The sequence below is a fragment of the Grampus griseus genome (assembly GCF_964374135.1).
Source record: "Grampus griseus genome assembly, chromosome: 9".
NCBI lineage: Eukaryota > Metazoa > Chordata > Mammalia > Artiodactyla > Delphinidae > Grampus > Grampus griseus.
The window spans coordinates 48,920,627-48,944,018 of NC_139003.1; the positions used below are offsets into that span (position 1 = coordinate 48,920,627).

The 23,392-nt window shown below is 35.9% G+C and overlaps 1 protein-coding gene across 1 annotated transcript in view; it reads left to right on the top strand.

Moving 5' to 3' along the window:
• The window catches only part of SKAP2 (src kinase associated phosphoprotein 2), a 153,212-nt gene that overhangs the window by 79,262 nt on the left and 50,558 nt on the right, over positions 1–23,392 (top strand). The window contains exons 5-9 of the mRNA XM_082662201.1: positions 4,258–4,335; positions 6,081–6,164; positions 18,017–18,141; positions 19,013–19,076; positions 19,433–19,570. Of these exons, the coding sequence (XP_082518327.1) occupies positions 4,258–4,335; positions 6,081–6,164; positions 18,017–18,141; positions 19,013–19,076; positions 19,433–19,570 (489 nt within the window). The remainder of the gene's footprint in view (positions 1–4,257; positions 4,336–6,080; positions 6,165–18,016; positions 18,142–19,012; positions 19,077–19,432; positions 19,571–23,392) is intronic.

Sequence of the window (23,392 nt, forward strand, 5' to 3'; positions counted from 1 at the left end):
CTGCATACCTTGTTAATGCCAAGATTGGTTTTATACCCAACCGACTTAACATCTGAAATAAGCCTAAGTGATAGATACTTCTTGCCTAAGACAGTTTATATTTTTCTCTGAAGTTGAAATAATTCTTTTTAATTTTGAAATAATTATTTTTAATATTTAAAACATTTTTAAAGATAAAACCTATTTCTTAAATATGTTGGATATATTTAAACATTCTAGTATTTTTTACCCCAGATTCAAGGGAAAAAGTTAAAACAATAGATTAATAAAATTGCTAAAATTGGGTAATACCTTACTTAGGTTTTAGGTAATTTGTTTTTTATTTTCATACTTTGGAACTCTTCTCCATTTTTCAGATTCTAGACTCCATTCTTTTAGCTTGCTGGTGGACTATGTCCATTATATACACAATTTGATTTTAAGGCAAAAGTTTCCAGACACAGTTTAGAATTCTTGAGGTATCTTTTAAAAACAGTTGTCTTGTGAATAAAATACCTACCTAACTATAAGAAATTTGGACTCCACTACTTCCTTTCTCCTACTGAGTTAATAGGAATATAGTAGGCATGTGACACTTGTTTATTTGAATTTTTTGTGACCTTGTTACCATTTTGTATACTTCGGATTCCCAAATGTCCAATTGGAAGAAGACCCATTCCTTGTCTGCTCTTGTAGGATGTTAGTTTTAATGTCTAATATTGATCTTCTTTAGAAAAGTAGGACTATTATATAAGAAATACATGCTCATTTTATAAAAAGAAGACTAGTCTATTCAGTATGTGTTTATTTCCTCAGGGTAGTGAACATTTGTGGCCACTTAAGGAAGCCATGTATCAGTAACCGTCTGCAGTATAAATAAGCTGTCCTGGATTATAGGTTAATTTTTCTCCTCTGAGTTAGGATATAATTTCTTCATCAACCACCTTCATGTAACCAAAAGGAAATCTTTGAGCTGCTTTTAAAATAACTACAATGCTTAACTCATGCAGTTACCAAATCATACATTTTTCCATTTTTCTGATTAAAATTCCCTAAGCAACATTAGTCTTACATTTACATTGGCATCCATTCATTTGAATTAATATTTAGTTATACTAAATATAATAATATTTAATTATAATTAATAAAAGCCAACATTTACTGAATGCCTACTATGTGCCAGAGGATTAAGGCTCAGTGCTAAACTTATTTTTGGGACAAGGGTGTGAATTTTGATAGTGAAACAGAGCTGATAATATAATTGTGAATTTGTTGGAATGTTGTAAATAGTGAGATAATATAATTGTGTTTGGCAAATGTTCAGCAGCTCTTTGTTGATGCCTTCCAGATAGGTTTATATTAGCCTTACCTTTCTTTTCTTCATGTGTTATTATACCTGCATTTGTAGTCTTAATTCTTTGAATCAATGTGAATATTCTTAAATGGTGACATACTATTGATCATTGTAGGCATCATAGTGGTATGAGGTCTAAATGATGTGAGAGTTCATGTTTTTTAAAGATAATTTACTACTTTTTATATCTTGTTACAAATTTTCAATTTCTATCAAGAAGTATTAATTGTTTATATGTTTATGGTGTTATACAAGTCAAATGGTTCTTCTAAGAACTTAAAATCTGAAGTATCTAAAGGAATTACTATTAATACACTTTAAAAAAAAATTCACATGTATTTTAAACAAATCCTAGATGTTGGACGAGTAGCAAAAGAGGTTTAGAAAAACGAAATTTCAGTCTGAAAATTTGCCTTTTTTCCCTCTAGGAATCAAATAAAAGATTTTATATTAGAAACATGAATTTAGAATTCAGAATAAGTGTTGCTTGTGACATCAGATTTTATTGATTTATCAGGTAGAAATTTAATCAACATTTTTCTTAAAGCAAAAGCTTCAGCTTATGTATATATTCACCTTTGTAAATTCTAATTCCTTTCCTGCTCCTCCTCTTCCACTTCTCCCCCTCCTTTTTTTTTCTTTTGACCAGTAACTTTTTAAAGTTGAAAACTATGCTAAAGGTACCCATTTGTCTTCAGAATATAAAGTTTCTTCTTAAGATTTAGAGCATTTATTTTATATGTAAAGAACATTCATTATGCATCAATGGATATGAGAGGGTCATGGGACTTCTTCTCAAGGAGCCTTATCTAGTCAAATAGAGGTAATTAATGCCTCCCCATGCCCAATTACATCAGACCTGAAGACTGAAAAGTTGCCTCTTCCTTGTGTAGTTTAATTTCATCCAGAATGGACAGTGCTTAAGAGTTTGTTTCTATCATCTGAAAGATACAAAATTATTTATAGGATGTTTGCAGTGAATCTTCTTATTTTTACCACTGTGGACAAACCACTTGGAAATTTTTTCATGACATACAACAATCATGTTATAGTATTTAATTAATATGTTTGCTTTCTCATTCTGAAATGTCATACAAATGATGCTTTTCACAAAGAAATTTTGTGTAGTTCACTTAAGAACTCTACGTGCCAGTTATATAAAAGACTGAGCCAAGCATACTTCCACAGAAACTAAACTATGGTATTGCTTAGTTGAAGAAGTAAATACTTTGTTTTCAGGAATCTTATTTAGAAAGAAAACTTTCCCAAATGGTTTTATATTAGCTAAAATTTCATATTTCTATGTGATACGCTATTTCTATGTTTATTTTTTGTCAGTGTAACCTAGTTTAATTTAAAAAGTGCTGTTAGGGCTTCCCTGATGTCGCGGTGGTTGGGAGTCCGCCTGCTGAGGCAGGGGGCGTGGGTTCGTGCCCCGGTCCGGGGGGATCCCACGTGCCGCGGAGCGGCTGGGCCCGTGGGCCGTGGCCGCTGAGCCTGCGCTTCCGGAGCCTGTGCTCCGCAGCGGGGGAGGCCGCGGCAGTGGGGGGCCCGCGTGCCGCAAAAAAAAAATAAAAAATAAAAAGTGCTGTTAATCATTGTTTTTCTTTTCTTTTAAAAAAACAAATCAAACTATAGTCACCCTCTTTAATTTAGTGGTTAACTAGGACTTGTTCACATAGATGAGATTTCTTTATGTGATTTTTATTTTATGTACAAAAAATTTATACTATATAACTTCTACCTTCAATGGATCAAATGGATACATTGATTGAACAACTATTCAAACATTTACACTGGCTTTCCCTAAAATTTTATATGTATTTCAAAATTAGTCCCCATTTTAAATATATTTTAATGATATTGTTTTGTGTTTACTGAGCAAAATTGATCCACCACGGAACTGAAATTAGTGCTTTAATTTGAAGCTTTATTTCTTAAGGAAAAATAACTATGATTTTATAACTACTGGATATTTTTAAAAAACCCAGTTGGTAATTCTGTGATGAATTTGTATATAATAAACTTCCTATCAAAATACTTTTTATCATAAACTATATGAAAACTATTTCTGTTGGTGTATTCCATAGAAACTTTCATTAGATTGGTTATTTTCACTTGTTGGAGTTCTAGTAAAATGCTGAGGCAACTGTAGTATATTTCTAATGAAGTCTAAAAATATTGAACTCTGAAATTATTGAGCAACCTACCATCCATGATCATGAATATATGATTTCTAATTGACTTCGCTTTCGGCTTAATCTATAAATTTTTGTAAGTATCTAATATTTGTTTATGATAGTTCTATCAGATCTGTCTACCTAGTTTTAGACTCTCAAATGCCCTAGAAAACCCTAAAGCATACTCATTCACAAGATTTCTCTGTGAGTATAACCAGGAAGAGAGAATATTTGCTATGTACTCAAATTATAGCATTTGATTTGGGGGAAAAATCATTTTATGTTTTACTAGGTACAAATAGGGATAGGCATTCTTATGTAGGCAAGAATTAATATGCATCAAAATTCTTGAAGAGTTAATCCAATGTGAAGAAGCTTATATGATTTATTTGATATTCCTAACTTCTCTTTCAGGGGTTTATTTCACTTATTTATAACAGTTTCCTAGTCCATTCATTATAGAATGTAGGTCGAAAAATATTGCCCTTTAGAGTTCATTCTGTTACATAATATTACTGTGTATTTGGGAACATAATATATTAAGATATAACGATACAGAACATTATTTTGCTCTTGAGATTCACAGGAGAAGAGGGACTAATCTATGGAATGGATCTGAAACAAAGCTAATAGACTTGGATTTAATTAATTTGGGTAATTAAAAGTATACTGAACCTATGAGATCTGATACTTGATTTTTCTAAAATGGATTGCTCACTGCTTTTTCCCCTTTACTTTCCGTAGGGAACCAGTTCCCTCCAGTTGCAGCACAGGACCTTCCTTTTGTGTTAAAGGCTGGCTACCTTGAAAAACGCAGAAAAGGTAAATCATATGATTCTAATGAAAAACCTAAAAATCTAAGACTCTAAGAAAACCTGATGATATTATCCAAACCACAAAATACAGCTTTTAGCTCTAAATAATTTTTAATAACAAAATAAAACATTTGGTCAGGTTTTTTGTTGTCAACCTTGGTTATTTGTAGATGATTTTAAAGCTGTTTCCTGCCTCTTGGAGGAGAGCTGTTGGCCATGACTGTATTCTCAAGGATGGGATTTCTCACACTTATCCCACCCAGCTGAGCAGTGGGTTATCTGTACCTGACCTGGCAGACACCATGTTTGCTACGGTTCAGATCAAGCTTAGCATATTGTCTGCCATTTTCTGTTAATCATTCATGTTCCTTTCCATTGGCTAAGATAATTGGGAGTTGACCATATGGTCTCACTCTTTCAACCCCAATATATAATGAATATGAAATATGGAGGTGGTGTTATGATACAGGAAATGAAAAGTGGAAAGTCTCTTCATTACCATTCTGCTTATCTCTCAGGTAGTCCCTTTGGGCCTTCCTATTTATATTCCATTTGCTTTTCTTAGCTTTCTTAGCTGAATTTTAAAGCTGAAAGAGATAATAGAAATCTAGGTCAACCCCTCCTCCCTCTTTTTTATGACAGATGAGAAAATGAGACCCTGATGAATCAATTATCTTAAGGCTTTATAGTCAAATACCTTTCTGACTGTTTCCTGTCAGGAAAGTTTGTTAGCCATGTAGTTGATCCCATAAATGTAGCCGTCCCATCTCTGCTGTAGTGTATTCCTTTTTTTTTTTTTTTTAACATCTTTATTGGAGTATAATTGCTTTACAATGGTGTGTTAGTTTCTGCTTTGTAACAAAGTGAATCAGTTATACATATACATATATCCCCATATCTCGTCCCTCTTGCGTCTCCCTCCCTCCCACCCTCCATATCCCACCCCTCTAGGTGGTCACAAAGCACTGAGCTGATCTCCCTGTGCTATGCGGCTGCTTCCCACTAGCTATCTATTTTACATTTGGTATTGTATATATGTCCATGCCACTCTCTCACTTTCTCCCAGCTTACCCTTCCCCCTCCCCGTATCCTCAAGTCCATTCTCTAGTAGGTCTGCGTCTTTATTTCCATCTTGCCCCTAGGTTCTTCATGACCATTTTTTTTTAGATTCCATATATATGTGTTAGCACACTGTATTTGGTTTTCTCTTTCAGACTTACTTCACTCTGTATGACAGACTCTAGGTCCATCCACCTCACTACAAATAACTCAATTTCGTTTCTTTTTATGGCTGAGTAATATTCCATTGTATATATGTGCCACATCTTTATCCATTCATCTGTCAATGGACACTTAGGTTGCTTCCATGTCCTGGCTATTGTAAATAGAGCTGCAATGAACATTGTGGTACATGACTCTTTTTGAATGATGGTTTTCTCAGGGTATCTGCCCAGTATTGGGATTGCTGGGTCGTATAGTAGTTCTAAATTTAATTTTTTACGGAACCTCCATATTGTTCTCCATAGTGGCTGTATCAATTTACATTCCTAGTGTATTCCTTTTAGCTTTGTTTTGTTTTTTGTTTGTCTCTTGGAAAAGAAGATACAAATTATTTAGTCATAGAATTTTACAGCTAAAAGGAGCCTTAGAAATCATATTAACTAACTTTTCCTTTTTCAATAAGGGAATTGCATTATATTTATAAAGGTAATATATATTATCTAAACTGTTCTTTTTCCCTCTTTATTGTAGATCACAGCTTTCTGGGATTTGAATGGCAGAAACGGTGGTGTGCTCTCAGTAAAACAGTGTTCTATTATTATGGAAGTGATAAAGGTAGTATTGGCCTTCAGTTATATCAGCATGAGGGTTTTGGGGGGGGCATTTTACTCCACCCCCATACCTTTTGGGTGCAGAATAAGCTGAAGACAAATGGAGAAGGAATAACTAAAAATTTTAATATTATAGCCTAAGGGTAATTAATAATTCTGTTATTTGACAAATGCTCCAAATTCCAGAATGCCGTAAAAGTTAACACAATTGTGTTTTATTGAATTAGGAAAGAGAAAAATAACTTTCATCAGTGTGGCCTTTTACCTCAGGAATTATTGATATTTATCATCCAGGCGGTAGTTGTAGAGTTTCTTCAGGGTTGTGGGAGTTTTGAAGGGAGGAGAGGATGTTTTTTCCTTCAAATATTTTAAAAGAAAAATTTAGATAAAATGAAACGTGTGCAACACCTTTCTCAGCTGCCTTTATGGATTTAAGTAACAGCAAACATCTATCAAGGTTACTGTTCTAAGCACCTTAGCTGTCTAAGCAGTTTAGCTATATTAACTTGGTTAGCTACAGCTTTGTGAGGTAGGTACCATCATTAGTCCCACTTATTTTACTGTTTGGAAAACTGAGGACAGGGAGGTTAAGTCACTTGTTCAAGGTCACAGAGCTGGTAATGGCAGTTTGGGTATTTAAACTGAGGCATAATGGTTAGAGTCCATGCTCTTAACCACTATTATCACTATGTTAATTTAGAAACAGTTACATTTTGTAACTTCACTTGCTAATTAATAACTTACTCATAGTTCACATAATTTTAAGTTCATTGTTTGAACAAATAAAGCCATAAAATACTGAAATTTAAAGAATATAAGCTTTCTTAGTTTTGCTTTTATCTAGGAAAAGTGGGTCAGAAGTTGAATTTTATAAAGTAAGGGTTGTATATAAATAGCTGACATGCATTTCCAGAAAGGACACTTAAGGAGAAAAAGAAGATGTAAAAGTCCAATATCACTGAATATAAACTTTCCCATGAAGTTGTTTCTTATCAGTGTTGTTTGGAAGTTTATATTTCATTTGACATTATTTGCAGTTTTTAGGGTTTTCTTCCTTATTATAAAATCAGGCAGATATGATTATTGTATTTCAGATAAATTTTAAATACATGCATGATGCTAGAAGTTGGTCTCACCTTTTGGTTAATGGGATTATCAAGTTGAGAATTAACTTAGTGGCGAGTTTGCATTCTGTCACTAATTTACAATATGTTCGTAAGTAGAAATGGAGTCAGTGAAGTGTAAACTATAAACAGCTATCAACAGGTAGCCTTCTTTCTTCTGCTAAGGCTTAAGTAGGTGATTTTATCAGAAAATTTAGAGTCCAAGTTCAATTATGATTATCATAGGTCATAAGCATGTGTTACTATTATAGAAATAAAATTTTGTAGCGTATTGTGAATTGAGATCAAGATTTTGCTTTTTCATAAAGAAATGTCTTCTATTTCATAAGACCAGGGGAGGGAGGTTTTAAATCCTTGTGACTTTGGTTCAGTTAGTCTTCTCATTTCTAATTTCTTTAAAAATCAATGAATACGTATGTCTGTTTCCTTCACTCCTAGTCCTAACTGGTATATACCAACAGTTAGGTCAAAGATTAGCAAGAGTTTTCCCAAAATCTAGGGAATGTTTATATTTATTTCAAAGGCTAATAAATAAATTCTAGTTATTTGGGGGAGATACTAGTTAAATTCCCATTTCTATTCTTACTTGATGAGGCCTTGTGGTAATAACATTCTTTGTAATTTGTATTTTAAGTACTTTGTGATCCATTTAGCCACTCTACCACCACAGCTTTTAAAAAGTTACTATTCTCGCATTCCCTTTTTACGTGGATCTTTGAGGAGCTGGTTTATATTTTCTTAAACTCTTCCCTATCTGTCACTATGAAGCCTCCTGTTTCCATTGAGATTTCAGGTCTGTTTTTAGTGGTTCTTTGGAATTCTTGGCCAGTTCTGCTTTTAGGGACTTGGGGGGGGGGAAAATCTATATTTAGACAGTTTTTAACTGCTTGTTTGGCATGATTTTAATTTCCTTCCTTTGTGTCCTTTTCTTTCCAAGAAAATGTACATGTCACATGAAATTTTTTTCTTTTGTGAAATCAGATAGCTGATTTGTACATTGTTTACTGTATATGTGAACCACTTTACCTAAACTTTGGAAAGAGCTATTTAGACATATGAGAACTATAATCCTCCAACTAAGTAGGATTTAGATAAATGGATTGTAGAGGCACAGAGGAGTTGATACCACTTACTAGGTTAAATTGTACTTTGTTACTGTTTGACAGATACATAGTTCACATTTTCTAACTTACAGTATGTGCCAAAAAACATTTTGACCCATCAAGATAATAATGGCTTAGAAAGAGTAGTTCCAGCCTGTAGGGTAAATAATACTCTTACCTTTGTACCCCTAAATATTCTCTGTATTTATTATTCATGGCCATTTGGGGACTTTAAGTTTTATACACACACACACACACACACACACACACACACACACACCCACCCCCACCCATATATCTTAACAAAACATACTTTATCACTTTCTGAAATTACATCCTTCCTTTCATCTGTTTCCTCTTCATTTGAATCTCATTGTCATGAATCTCATTTATCAAACTTCTTGGGTCCTAGATGCTCAAACTGCCATTAAGGTAGTCCTTCACTCACTGATTTATTCATTTTTTAATTTGGTAAACATTTATTGGGCACTTGATAGATCCTGGGCATGGGGGATCCAAAGATAATCCTGCCTTACAGGTACTCTCAGTTGGAGTTGTGTGGGTATCAGTAAGAGAAGAGAGGAAGTCATGGGATCACTCGGGGGCTGGGTAGGTAAATTCAATGCGGTACAATAAGTGATTTAAATAAAATATCTTTGGATCACAAAGGGGGGGTGGGTAATTTCCTGAGGGAGTTAAAGAATACTTCCTAGTGGAGAGGACCCTTCATTGGACCTTAAAAAATGAGGAGTTTGTTGGATGAAAAAGGGTAAAATGGGCATTCCAGGCAGCAGAATGGCAAAGATTCTGAGTTTTGAAAGGCCTTGGATGAGATCAGAGTTGGAATCAAGGCAGAGCATACAGTGAATGAGGGGAGGGTGTATAAAAGGCTAAAACAGTGGGTTAGGATCAGATTGACAAGAGCCTTATGAGAATAAGGTCCTTGCTAACTATTTTATCTTGAATATGGCTTTTAAGCATAGGGCTCTATGACCAGAATTGGTTTTTAGGAAGTAATTGTGATAATATTGTGGGGCATGGATTGGAATGGTTAGAAACGGGGTCAGCAGGATCATTTAGGGGGACACTGAACTAGTCTACACAAGAGAGGTTATCACAGGAAGCTGAGAGGCACATGGAGGATTTAGTCAGGCCCTTCCGGCTCCAAAGCCATGTTCTTTCCACAACTTGGAAGTTAGCAGCCCTTCTAACACACCTGTAAATGATGGCCCATTTAGGAACCTGTTCCAAACTCATGTTTTCAGCGTTTTTTTTTTTTGTTTGTTTGTTTTTGCGGTACGCGGGCCTCTCACTGTTGTGGCCTCTCCTGTTGCGGAGCACAGGCTCTGGATGCGCAGGCTCAGCGGCCATGGCTCACGGGCCTAGCCTCTCTGCGGCATGTGGGATCTTCCCGGACCGGGGCACGAACCCGTGTCCCCTGCATCGGCAGGCGGACTCTCAACCACTGCGCCACCTGGGAAGCCCTCAGGGTTTTGTTTTTCTGTTTAACCTCCATATGATCTTGAATCAGCATTATGAAACTTATCTCCTCCCACTTTTAAGGGGGGAGTAGTTTGTAGTATCTCTTCCGCTTAAGGAGTTTTGCTGCCCCTACCCCAAGTCCCCAATTAAAGAAAATTCTAGTGCCATCTAGTATGTGGCAACTGCAAGTAGCCTTGGTCCTACCAAGAGTCATTCTAAATGTATATCAAAAGTTATTTATTATATCATGTGGTTGTAACTTTTTCGTTGTAGTATAGTACCTTTTCAATGTATAATAAAAGTCAGTAGAAAATTGGGCTTAATACAGATAATTTAAACTAACAAAACTTTTACATTGGCGGGGAAGTAAAATTTTTTATTGAAATTGACCTCTCTGCTCTCTCACTTCCCTCATTATTTCACCACTGATAGGAAAAATAGGACATAGCTGTTCAGTGTGGATGACAATTATAAAGTATTTTGATGTTGAAATAGCATCAGAGTTCTCTTTTAATATTTAAAATTATTGTTAAAGCGACAGTGTTTGTATAATTAGAAGTTCTGTTGTTTTATAACAACAACTTTAGTTACAGCCATAAAAGCTTACCTTTTTTCCTGGTTCATTTGATAGAGGCAAATTCCTGGGTCAGGGCATCAGCATTTTATAATTATATCATGAATATATACAAAATATGTAAATTAAATCTGATATTAAAAAAATTCATACTATAATTTTGTTTGTGTAAAGAAGGATAATATCTTTGTTATTCCTTAAGAAATAGAAATAATTTTGACATGATAGAAATGAAATAATTCTGATATGCAAATACTAACTTTAAACTCTATCAAAATGAATGTTAAATAAAAGACCTTTATTACCCTGTAGCAGTACAGAGAAGTTAAAATGTACATCTGATACTTAGAAGGACGTCATCAACATGGGGAAATATTCATGTACAAACTAAGGCCTATTTAAAGGTCTCATGATGATGAGTCCCGTTGGTTTGCAATAAACCAGGACACAGTTTGATTTAAAATATATCTATACATCTGTATATAGATTGAAGAGATGTGTGTGTGTGTATACATAGATAGATTGAAAGTAATATATTTTTAATAGATCTGCACTGCTGTAAGTACACAGATATATAGATGTTACTGTACCTATCTGTGTGTAATAGATACAGCAACATCTGTAGCAGTAAATATTCTTTGAAAATCTATGTGCCGGGTATTATTAGTGCTAAGTGGTATCACACACTGGCTCAGAGGAGTGGGCACAGAGGACCCATGAAACAGTATGATATGCAGGAGCCGGCTCACTGGGGCAGTAGGTGAGTGAGGGCTGGTGAGACTGGAAGAGGAGGAGCCAAGCTGGTAAATTCCCTGGTCAGGAGTTTGGCCTTTTTTGTCTAAGGGGCAGTTAATGTTTCTAAGCATTGCAGGTAAGTAGATGGCATGACAAACTTTGGATGTTGGAAAGATCACGTTGACAGCTGTCAGAAGAAGGTAAGACTGGAGGCAGATGTGTTTTGAAACTGAGAGTGGCTGGGAATCCAGAGAGTTGTTTAGCACCTTAAGTGCATGAAGGAGCCGCAGGTTATGTTTTTAGCCATTCTCACGTTGCATGACGTTGCATGGGTAGCAGCAGTGTCATTAGTTCTGTAATTATTGTAGGAGGCCCTAAGAGGATAACATGTATAGGATATTAAGATTTTCTCTGTATAATGTTTATCTTTTTTAAAAAATTTATTTATTTTATTTATGTATTTTTTGGCTGCATTGGGTCTTTGTTGCTGCGTGCGGGCTTCTCTAGTTGCGACGAGCGGGGGCTGCTCTTAGTTGCGGTGCGTGGGCATCTCATTGCGGTGGCTTCTCTTGTTGTGCAGCACAGGCTCTAGGCACGCAGGGCTCAGTAGTTGTGGCTCATGGACTCTAGAGTGCAGGCTCAGTAGTTGTGGCGCACGGGCTTAGTTGCTCCGCGGCATGTGGGATCTTCTGGACCAGGGCTCAAACCCGTGTCCCCTGCATTGGCAGGCAGATTCTTAACTATTGTGCCACCAGGGAAGCCCCTGTATAATGTTTATCTTAACAATAGCTGTATGTATAGTCTAATAGACCATATCATAATTATTATCTGAATTTCAGTTGTGGAGGAAAACAGTGGGTATAGCCAAAAAAACTAGAAACATGATTTTAAATTCCAGTCTACGAGAAATTTAATTTCTTGTAATTTATTTATTCTCCATTCACAGCTACCTCATACTACACTGTTTTTTAAATCAAGTTTATTCCTATGGTTGAAAGTGTGTGGCGGTATACAAAAACCACTTGGTTCTTATGCTTGCAGTGTACTTTTTTTTTTTTTTGGCTGCTGTGTTTTGCAGGATCTTAGTTCCCTGACCAGGGATTGAACCCAGGCTTTTGACAGTGAAAGTGTGGAGTCTTAACCACTGGACCACCAGGGAATTCCCACTTGCAGTGTACTTTTATTTTAAAGGAAAAAAAAAAAAGTTTTTATAAATACCTAAAATTTCCTGCCACCAGACCGTATGAGCAAAACTTTTAATTCTAACTAAAGTGCTTCCCTTTGGACCCATACATATTGTCTATGTTTGTTATTCAGAGCCCTTTGGGGCCCTTAAGTAATAAATATATATGGCATACAGTATTTTTCACTTAAAATAGTAATAATTTGATATTTCCTCATGGTATAACTTGGAACACTGGAAGTATATTTCAAGTGACAGAATTAGCATTGGCAGCTGTATTTCTGTGAGCTATATAAACAAGGAAAATGTTCACGTGTCTTTAACTGAGGGCTTAGAACAACTTACTAATCAGTTGGATAAAGTTTAGTGAGAGGTTTAGTATTAACGGGCATGTTTCCCTCTTTCTTACTAGTGAGCATTAATACTTATGGAAATAGCATGAGTTATTCACTAAGAGGGAAAGGCCTTTTTAAATATAAGAAGCAGATATTATCAAAAATTTCTGAACACATTTCATATCTTTCTGTTTGCTAGTCATGTGTACCAAATTAGCATTATTGGTATAAACAACAGAAACCAACTTTGTTTATGCAGGAAAGGAAATTATTGGGAGAATATCAACTCTCAGACAGAGTTGATGGGAAGGCTAAACAACCAGGCTTGGAAAAGCAGTCAAGGACTAAGGGAGGTGAGGTGGCTGGAACTGCAGCCCAATCCACACCTCCAGGGACAGTCTGACTGGGACACACTGGCGGCCCTGCCAAGCCAGGACTCGCGATGTTGCCTTTGTGCACTGCCACCAATCAGTGAATGCCACTGCTAACAAGTGGATTCTGAGCTCCCCCCTGATTCTTTTGTTATTCAGTTCAGATTTAGGTCCCAGGCTGGAGCATCCACTTGACTGATCTGGAACAGGGAAAATCTAAACCTCCCTCCAGCTTCTGTGGCGGGAAGTTGGCTCTGCCTCCTGATGATCTCAGGACTAAAATAGGAAAGATACTTAGATGCTGGGGATCCTCAAATGACAAATGCTCACAACTCATAGGGATGCTAAATGATTTAGAATTATTTAGTTGCTATATTTATACTATATTTTAAATGCTAAGAGAGTGGTTGGTGTTTTAAGCATATCTTCTGAGAGCCAGCAAAAAAGAGAAAAAGCCAGCATATTTGCAATGAAACTAGGACTGACTGGGTTTTGGAAGATGGTGGTAGGGTGGAGGGAGAGAAAGAGGTGTCAGTTGATGAAGAAAAGGGAGAAATTAAGAATGATGCTCAAATTTCTGGTTTGGGGGCTTCAATTAATGGAAGTACTGCTTATTGAGAAGGAGGACACGACAAGAAAGATCACAAGTAGAGTGGGAGTGGGGATAAGATGATCTCCATTGTGGGCAAGTTATATTCATTGTGCCTATAGGACATTCAAGAGATGAAACATGTATAGTGAGCAGGTGAAGATTTGGATATTGGGCTTCCCTGGTGGCACAGTGGTTGAGAGTCCGCCTGCCGATGCAGGGGACACGGGTTCGTGTCCCGGTCTGGGAAGATCCCACATGCCGCGGAGCGGCTAGGCCTGTGAGCCATGGCCACTGAGCCTGTGCGTCTGGAGCCTGCGCTCCGCAGTGGGAGAGGCCACGACAGTGAGAGAGAGGGCCGCGTACTGCAAAGAAAAAAACAGATTTGGATATTGAGTTCTGAAGCTGGACTGAAAATAGAGAACTAGGAGTCACAAGCATATTGATAGGAATTTAATCCCTGGGATTGGATGAAGTTGTCCAGTGAAAACTGTACAGGAGGAAAAGAACAGGATTTAGAACATAACCCATCATGGCTGTTTAAGAGATAGGCAAAGGTACCGGAGCCCGTAAAGCAAGCTGAGAAAGTTGGGCCCAAGTTGCAGGAGGAAATGCAAGCTATAACGCTTATCTTCTCTACTGAGACTTCATAAATTACATGTTCTAAAACAGTGGTTTTTCAAACATTAGTGTGTATCAGAATCACCTGGGGTGTTTGCTAAAAGCTTAGTTTTGTGGACTCACCCTCGGGGAATCCTATATAGCAAGTTCAGAGTGGTAGCCCTTTCTATGTTTTTAACAGGCATCCAAGATGATTCTAACAGGTGATTCTTGAAATCCACTTTGAGAAACACCTTTCTAGGAGACAATGTGAAATGGTTGAAAAAGCAAGGTTTTAGAATCAGACTTACGTTAGGGTCCTGGCTTTTACTACTTTGGTTGTGTGGCTGTAAGCAAGTTGTTTAAGTTTTCTTTTTCCCCGTCAGTGCTGGGGATATAATAAATACCTTCTTTGTCTTAGAATTATTACAAGGTATATATGAGATTGCTGTATTAAATTTCTGGCATATAGAAGGAGTTCAGCAAATAAGATCTGTCTTTTTGGGCTTGCCTGGTGGTGCAGTGGTTAAGAATCCACCTGCCAATGCAGGGCACACGGGTTCGAGCCCTGGTCCAGGAAGACCCCACATGCTGCAGAGCAACTAAGTCGGTGCGCCATAACTACTGAAGCCCACGCACCTAGAGCCGGTGCTCTGCATTTTTTAAAAAAGAAAAAAAAAGATCTGTCTTTTTGGCTCTTAAAACCCCCAGAACACAGCTGTAAACCTAAAGCCAGTGAAAAAGTAGGAGGAAATAGCATCATTAACCTCATACATTTTGTTTTGTAAGAGATCAGAGCCAACTGCTTTTTACCTCAAACCTACTGAATTAGAATTGTGTAAAATTAAGTTACTGATTTAATAGATTTCATTATCTAGTTTCTCCTGGCATCCTTCAGTGCTGTAGACATTAAATTCGAACAGCATTGATATAGGCAATGTTAAAGTGTGAAATAGAAGCTGAGGAAAATGTAATAGAGGGACAAACACCTCAAAAATCCTGAGGGTATCAACGTGTTGTAATATACTATAAAAACTAATACTCAGATTAATACTACTCGATCAAGAAAAAGTTAAATTACGTTTAACAGAATTGTTTGAAAAGTCAGGGAAGTATATATTTCAGAATGATTTCAGTTATAAAAACCAACATTTTAGAGAGTTTTGGCACTTAAAAGAAATAAACTTCTGTGATTTGAGAAGTTCACTTAGATAAATTATTTTATTAGTCTACTATAGTTCTGGATAAATGAACTTATATGACCTTACTTCCCATTTGATTGGCATGTAACTATTTTTTTTTTTTTTTGCGGTACGTGGGCCCCTCGCTGTTGTGGCCTCTCCCGTTGCGGAGCATAGGCTCCGGCTGCGCAGGCTCAGCGGCCATGGCTCACGGGCCCAGCCGCTCTGCGGCATGTGGGATCCTCCCAGACCGGGGCATGAATCCGTGTCCCCTGCATCGGCAGGCGGACCCCCAACCACTGCACCACCAGGGAAGCCCATGGCATGTACCTATTTTTAAGTCAACAAGTGTCTTTGAAACTACCCCAGAAAGCACTGTCAAACTAGCCTATATGTAAATTGCTATAGATTGCCATGTGATGCTAAGGTTTTCTCTTTCCTCTGGGCCTTGAAGAGAAGCTAATGTAAATGGAGAAGAGCAGAGTCTTAGCATACACATGTCTGCCCATTTTGTGTCGTGAACTTCCTATCTCATGTTGGCTAATTGGAAATATGGCTACTTTATGGTTATGGATTTGCAAAAGCTACTGAGAGTTATGAATTTTTCTTTCCTCCAACTGGTCCTTGAATATCCTGTTTTTTTCCTGAGAAGTTTAAGGAAATCTCTCAAAAGTATCCTGTATGGCTTTGATATTTGCTTCCAACTACTTCCATTTTTTTATTGTGAAAATTAAATCCTTTTGCAGTGTAGTGAATCACTGACTAATATTCCTGGAGCACTTATATCTGTACTGGGTGTGTGGGAAGGTGTGTGGGGTGTCTGTTTCAGTGGCAAAGGGGGAAAGGTGTGGTACAGTGTTACTAGCTTTTGTCTCACCATACCTATAATGCTCCTTTGTTTGTTTTAAGTGTTCAGCGTAAATTTGTTGAATGAGTGAATGAATGAACTAGTTTTCTTTGAGAATTTTAGAAGAACCAACAGTGCTTCACCATTATTATTTTAATACCTTTTCCCCAGTATTATTTTTTTAGTTAGGTATTTTGCAAAATATGTTATGTGAGTACCAGTTCCATAAAATATTCTGTTAAAAAAGGGTTCCACTGACAAATAATTTGGGGAAATGCTGCACACCAGATCTTTCTCATAGAAATTTGATCAAATATATTAAGGGCCTTAAGAAGACTGGACTAACAAAACCTGCTTAACTTTGTTTAATTCAACATTTCCCAAACTTATTTGATCATAGAAACCTGTTAATATCCCATAAACACACTTTGGGAAATGCTGCTCTGATTTTTATAGTTTTCATCTCATAGAGTTTATTGCAGACGTTTTCCACAAAGCAAACTTCAAATTTTGAATTTGAATTGTTTTTTCAATCATCCAAAGAGTTGTAAATTATGACTAAATATGATTAGAATGTCCAGATTTAAGTCAGAAATTACTAACTCAGATTTTTTGCCTTTGATGTTTTGAACCAGATATGATCTTGATGACCTTTTAAAAATGCCTGTAACTTCAGGCATTAAATTAGTACATTTAAGAAAAGGAGATACATATTTTACGGGCACACTAAGCTGAGAGAGCCCTGCACCCCATGATGTGGAAGCATTTCTATATTTCCCCTGAGCTCAGTAAAAGAGACAGTTGTCCTCACTCATGATTTTAATATTGTATGTTAATCTAGGAAGTAAACCTATAGCAGTGCCTCTTTTCTCTCAAAATTGTATAACTGGATAAAGTAGGAAAGGCGACTAATTTTACTTTTAGTTTCAGTATTAAATCCTTTGTTTTATTCCTACTTTATTGTTTTTAAAGTAATATCTGACTAAAACTGAAGTCATCTTTTCTTTTGACTTTTCATCATATGGGATTCAAATGTGCTTTACTAGTTTAACTGTTCACTGACTGGTTAGTGAACAGTTTTGTTTTGTTTTGGTAAGAAATGCTTCTGTACTTGCTTTACCACTCCTCTCCATTCAAATACTTTGTTTTCCCCTCACATCTTTTTATAATTAGCAGTTTTGTTTTGCTTTGCTTTTTAAATTTAGAGTTTGATTTGTACCAATTTAGGAGATTTAAAGAAAAAAAAAGTTGTGTTTTAGGGGCTTTTGCGGGGTGGGGAGGTTGGAGGGTGGTGATGAGAGGAGATAGTGGTAAATAAAAGCCCAGCAAGCTTTCAACTAGACGGGTTTTCCCACTGGCTTACCAAACCTGAAAGAGCCACGGATTTGTAGTGGGTTTGTCTAGCAAGTTCTAAGTTCCAATTCTTGGATTTTCCCTACGTGAAATTGTCATATTTCCATACTTCCTTCTGAATAAGACCATTATCTGCAGACCTCTTCTTTTGGTTCCCTTAGATGTCCTTTTTAAAACCAACCATTCCAAGTAACTCTGTAATTTTAGAATTAAAAGTAATACCTAGAAATGTTACTTAAATATTATACTGTGAAAGCAATATGACCAAAAAATATTCTATCCAAAAATTTATCCAAAAAATCTAAATAAAAGCTAATCAACTGGATATTTATATTCACTATAGTAAATGAAATTCTAACTTTCGTTTTATCTTCAACAGACAAACAACAGAAAGGTGAATTTGCAATAGAAGGCTACAATGTCAGAATGAATAACACTCTTAGGAAGGATGGAAAGAAAGATTGCTGTTTTGAAATCTCTGCTCCTGATAAACGTATCTATCAGGTTGGAGTTTTTATGATGCCTTGAAATTAAGTTGATAAAACTTCCTGATTTCATTTTTAAAGACATTAACATTTTGTTCAAACAACTCTTTCTGACATGTTAATAATAATAAAAAATACTGGGTTTTATACATTAAACATTTGTATAAGGGGAAATCAAGTTTTTCAAAAATTCCAGATTAGTTCAAGTGATATCTTCTTGAGAGAACAGGAGATATGTAATTTATCAATTACTTCACATGTTGCGTTTTTTATGTCTATTTTAATGGAACTGTGTGATTTCTTAAAAGGATTACATGGCAGAAAGAATAAAATTATCAAAAGAAAAATATCAGAATGTTCATGCATATTGTATTGCTTAGGCTTGTGGGAGAAAAGGAAGGCAAAGGCACACATCAGCTCTGCAATTCAAGAGCTATCAGCCAGCATCAATATGGAATGCGTGTTTAATAAGTTTCAAATATCTGAGGTTGCAGTTGAAAGCCAGTTAATTAAGTTGTCAGGTAGTGTGTTGGAATCGGACAAGAACATTTTTAAGAAAACTGTACCCAGCAGTCTAAAGAAATTCATGGGTGTCTTCTAATTGTCAAGGGCAAATTTTGTTCATCAGTTCTGTCTTTGACATTGATGAAGAGAAGCAGCTTTTTTTCCTGCACAGCTGCCAGCTGCTGATCACAGTTTCAAATCCATCATCCTCTGCTTCAATTACGTAAATTTGTCAAAATTAGCTATACATTATAAGAAGCATCCTTGCAAGGAAAGTAGTACTAGACATGAAGAGAATTACTAATGGTCTTAAAGAAATGGAAAGAATGCAACATATACCTTTCATTACGGTGGTGATTTTTATTGCTATCGTTTGTTTCTTTTAGTTCACGGCAGCTTCTCCCAAAGATGCCGAAGAATGGGTACAGCAGCTGAAATTTGTTTTACAAGGTAAGAGCAATCAATTGAACAAGTTATTACAGTCTTTAAGTACTGAATAACTGAATAAGTTAGAGTTTCATACAAAGAAACTTATTGACTTCTGTGAGAAATGACTAAAAGAACATGACTGGTATTAATACATACCATTTGCTTCAGATTAATAAAAGCATCTTTTCTGCAAGTACCATATGGCAACTTTGAAATTCACGTATTTACACCACAATCAATTTTTTTAAATGTTTAAGTTAAGGATATAGCATATAACAATATTGCGACTTTGTAGGGCTGCATTAATTTAGGTAATAGGGTTTTGAAAACCTCTTTTGCACTCTTGAAAATTCTGCCTCCTGAAACATGTTTTGTAGATATGGGGTCTGATGTTATTCCTGAGGATGAGGATGAAAGAGGAGACTTATATGATGATGTTGATCATCCTCTACCAATCAGCAGTTCACCAGCAAGCAGCCAGCCAATTGATGATGAAATTTATGAAGAACTTCCAGGTATTTATTTATGGTGATTCACTTAAGGATTTTAGGGATTTTTTTTAATGTCATATATCATCAAGAGAAGAAACTGGTGAGCTATTAAAAACAAGGACAAAGAAAATCTTCAAAACTGTTTTACGAAAAGGGCTCTGCTTGAGGTATTTCAAGTGAGTGGATATACTTTTATGAAAAGTGAATGGAATGTTAAAATGAAGCAGATACAGTCCTAATCTCATGGGACTTTGGGCTCATTAACATTGTTTATGCTACATAATTTTTTAATTAAAAAATTGACTTGCCTTACAGTTTTTTCCAGCAACTCACACATCATTTTTTATTTATACATCTTGGAACTTCCATTAACCAGAAGTTCTGTGCACACCCCATATGTCAACAACTTCTGCCTCATATATTCCTCCTTCTGTAGTATATTGCATTGTCTTGGAGGAATATCGTTGAACTATAAACAAAGGCCTTTTGAGGCTTGAAGTTTTCGTACTTGATATTTTATCATTCTACATTTTCAGGCATGGTTTAGTGTTTATATGCCTCAGTATCTGTTATGTAACATAAATTTAATTGTCTATTAGCTCTTTGGCTTGTAATTTTGAGGGTCAACCTAAAACAGAAGGAACATTTAGGGAATTATTACGTTACTACTACTCTAGGTTGAAATGAGCCTTTTTCTGGTGATTAAAAAAATCAGCCATTAGAGAAAGAAAAGGGATTATAAGTAATATGTGTGATATTTAACTGACATCTCATATAGAAAGGCTATTTTTCTTTGAATAGAACAATTTAACAACAGTATAAACCTTTACAAATGATTTAACAATACCTAAAGTGTTCAAAATTAACATACAAATGTGATGTTCAGTGTAGTAAGCAGAGCATAGTAACTAGCACATGGACTTTAGAGTCAAAAAGTTTAAATTCTGACTATACCATTTACTAGCTCAGTGACCTTAAAAGTCAATTTTCTCATCTATAAAATAATGATAATTTCATAAGGGGGGTGGTAGTAAATGACATCATGGATCTGCAGCCCTCAGCACAGTGCTTGAGTCATAGCACACCCACAATAAATTGTCACATCATTATTATTTTCATTATTATATCTGGTAAACTCTGCACATGCTTATATGGAGTTATAATAATGGCTTTCTGACCAAGTAAGAATTAATGATTGTAATGGGATTATAAATCCAAGATATTAAAAAAATTACTCAAAATATGCATCTACATATTCTTTTTTTTAACATCTTTATTGGAGTATAATTGTTTTACAATGGTGTGTTAGTTTCTGCTTTATAACAAAGTGAATCAGCTATACATATACATATATCCCCATATCTCCTCCCTTTTGCATCTCCCTCCCACCCTCCTAATCCCACCCCTCTAGGTGGTCACAAAGCACCAAGCTGATCTCCCTGTGCTATGCGGCTGCTTCCCACTAGCTATCTATTTTACATTTGGTAGTGTATATATATGTCCATGCCACTCTCTCACTTCGTCCCAGCTTACCCTTCCCCCTCCCCGTGTCCTCAAGTCCATTCTGTACGTCTGCGTCTTTATTCCTGTCCTGTCCCTATGTTCATCAGAACCTTTTTTTTTTAGATTCCATATATATGTGTTAGCATATGGTATTTGTTTTTCTCCTTCTGACTTACTTCACTCTGTATGGCAGACTCTAGGTCCATCCACCTCACTACAAATAACTTAATTTCATTTCTTTTTATGGCTGAGTAGTATTCTATTGTATATGTGTGCCACATCTTCTTTATCCATTCATCTGTCTTTGGACACTTAGGTTGCTTCCGTGTCCTGGCTATTGTAAATAGTGCTTCAATGAACATTGTGGTACATGACTCTTTTTGAATGATGGTTTTCTCAGGGTATCTGCCCAGTAGTGGGATTGCTGGGTTGTATGGTAGTCCTATTTGTAGTTTTTTAAGGAACCTCCATACTGTTCTCCATAGTGGCTGTATCAATTTACATTCCCACCAACAGTGCAAGAGGGTTCCCTTTTCTCCATACCCCCTCCAGCATTTATTGTTTGTAGATTTTTTGATGATGGCCATTCTGACTAGTGTGAGGTGATACCTTATTGTACTTTTGATTTGCATTTCTCTAACGATTAGTGATGTTGAGCATCCTTTCATGTGTTTGTTGGCAATCTGTATATCTTCTTTGGAGAAATGTCTATTTAAATCTTCTGCGCATTTTTGGATTGGGTTGTTTGTTTTTTTGATATTGAGCTTCATGAGCTGCTTGTATATTTTGGAGATTAATCCTTTGTCAGTTGCTTCATTTGCAAATATTTTCTCCCATTCTGAGGGTTGTCTTTTTGTATCGTTTATGGTTTCCTTTGCTGTGCAAAAGCTTTGATGTTTCATTAGGTCCCATTTGTTTATTTTTGTTTTTATTTCCATTTCTCTAGGGGGTGGCGGGTCAAAAAGGATCTTGCTGTGATTTATGTCAAAGAGTGTTCTTCCTGTGTTTTCCTCTAAGAGTTTTAAGAGTGTCTGGCCTTACATTTAGGTCTTTAATCCATTTTGAGTTTATTTTTATGTATGGTGTTAGGGAGTGTTCTAATTTCATTCTTTTACATGTAGCTGTCCAGTTTTCCCAGCACCACTTATTGAAGAGGCTGTCTTTTCTCCACTGTATATTCTTGCCTCCTTTATCAAAGATAAGTTGACTGTATATGCATGGGTTTATCTCTGGACTTTCTATCCTGTTCCATTGAGCTATATTTCTGTTTTTGTACCAGTACCATACTGTCTTGATTACTGTAGCTTTGTAGTATAGTCTGAAGTCAGGGAGCCTGATTCCTCCAGCTTCATTTTTCTTTCTCAAGATTGCTTTGGCTATTCAGGGTCTTTTGTGTTTCCATACAAATTGTGAAATTTTTTTGTTCTAGTTCTATGAAAAATGCCATTGGTAGTTTGATAGGGATTGCACTGCATCTGTAGATTGCTTTGGATAGTATAGTCATTTTCACAGTGTTGATTCTTCCAATCCAAGAACATAGTATATCTCTCCATCTGTTTGTATCATCTTTAATTTCTTTCATCAGTGTCTTATAGTTTTCTGCATACAGGTCTTTTGTCTCCTTAGGTAGATTTATTCCTAGGTATTTTATTCTTTTTGTTGCAGTGGTAAATGGGAGTGTTTCCTTAATTTCTCTTTCAGATTTTTCATCATTAGTGTATAGGAATGCAAGAGGTTTCTGTGCATTAATTTTGTATCCTGTTACTTTACCACATTCATTGATTAGCTCTAGTAGTTTTCTGGTAGCATCTTTAGGATTCTCTATGTATAGTATCATGTCATCTGCAAACAGTGCCAGCTTTACTTCTTCTTTTCCGATTTGGATTCCTTTTATTTCTTTTTCTTGTTTGATTGTTGTGTCCAAAACTTCCAAAACTATGTTGAATAATAGTGGTGAGAGTGGGCATCCTTGTCTTCTTCCTGATTTTAGAGGAAATGGTTTCAGTTTTTCACCATTGAGTCATAGCACACCCACAATAAATTGTCACATCATCATTATAATTTTCATTATTATAGCTGGTAAATTCTACAAGTGATTATATGGAGTTATAATAATGGTTTTCTGACCAAGTAAGAATTAATGATTGTAATGGGATTATAAATCTAAGGTATTATAAAAATTACTCAAAATATGCATCTATATATTGTCTTTTACTGCCCTACCAGAAGATGATTACTATAAAAGCATGATTTTGTGGGGAATGGTAATCTGTATATTTCTATATTTTAATAGAACTATATGTTTGTAGCTCCTTCCTTTCTGATTTATCTCAAGGAAATGAC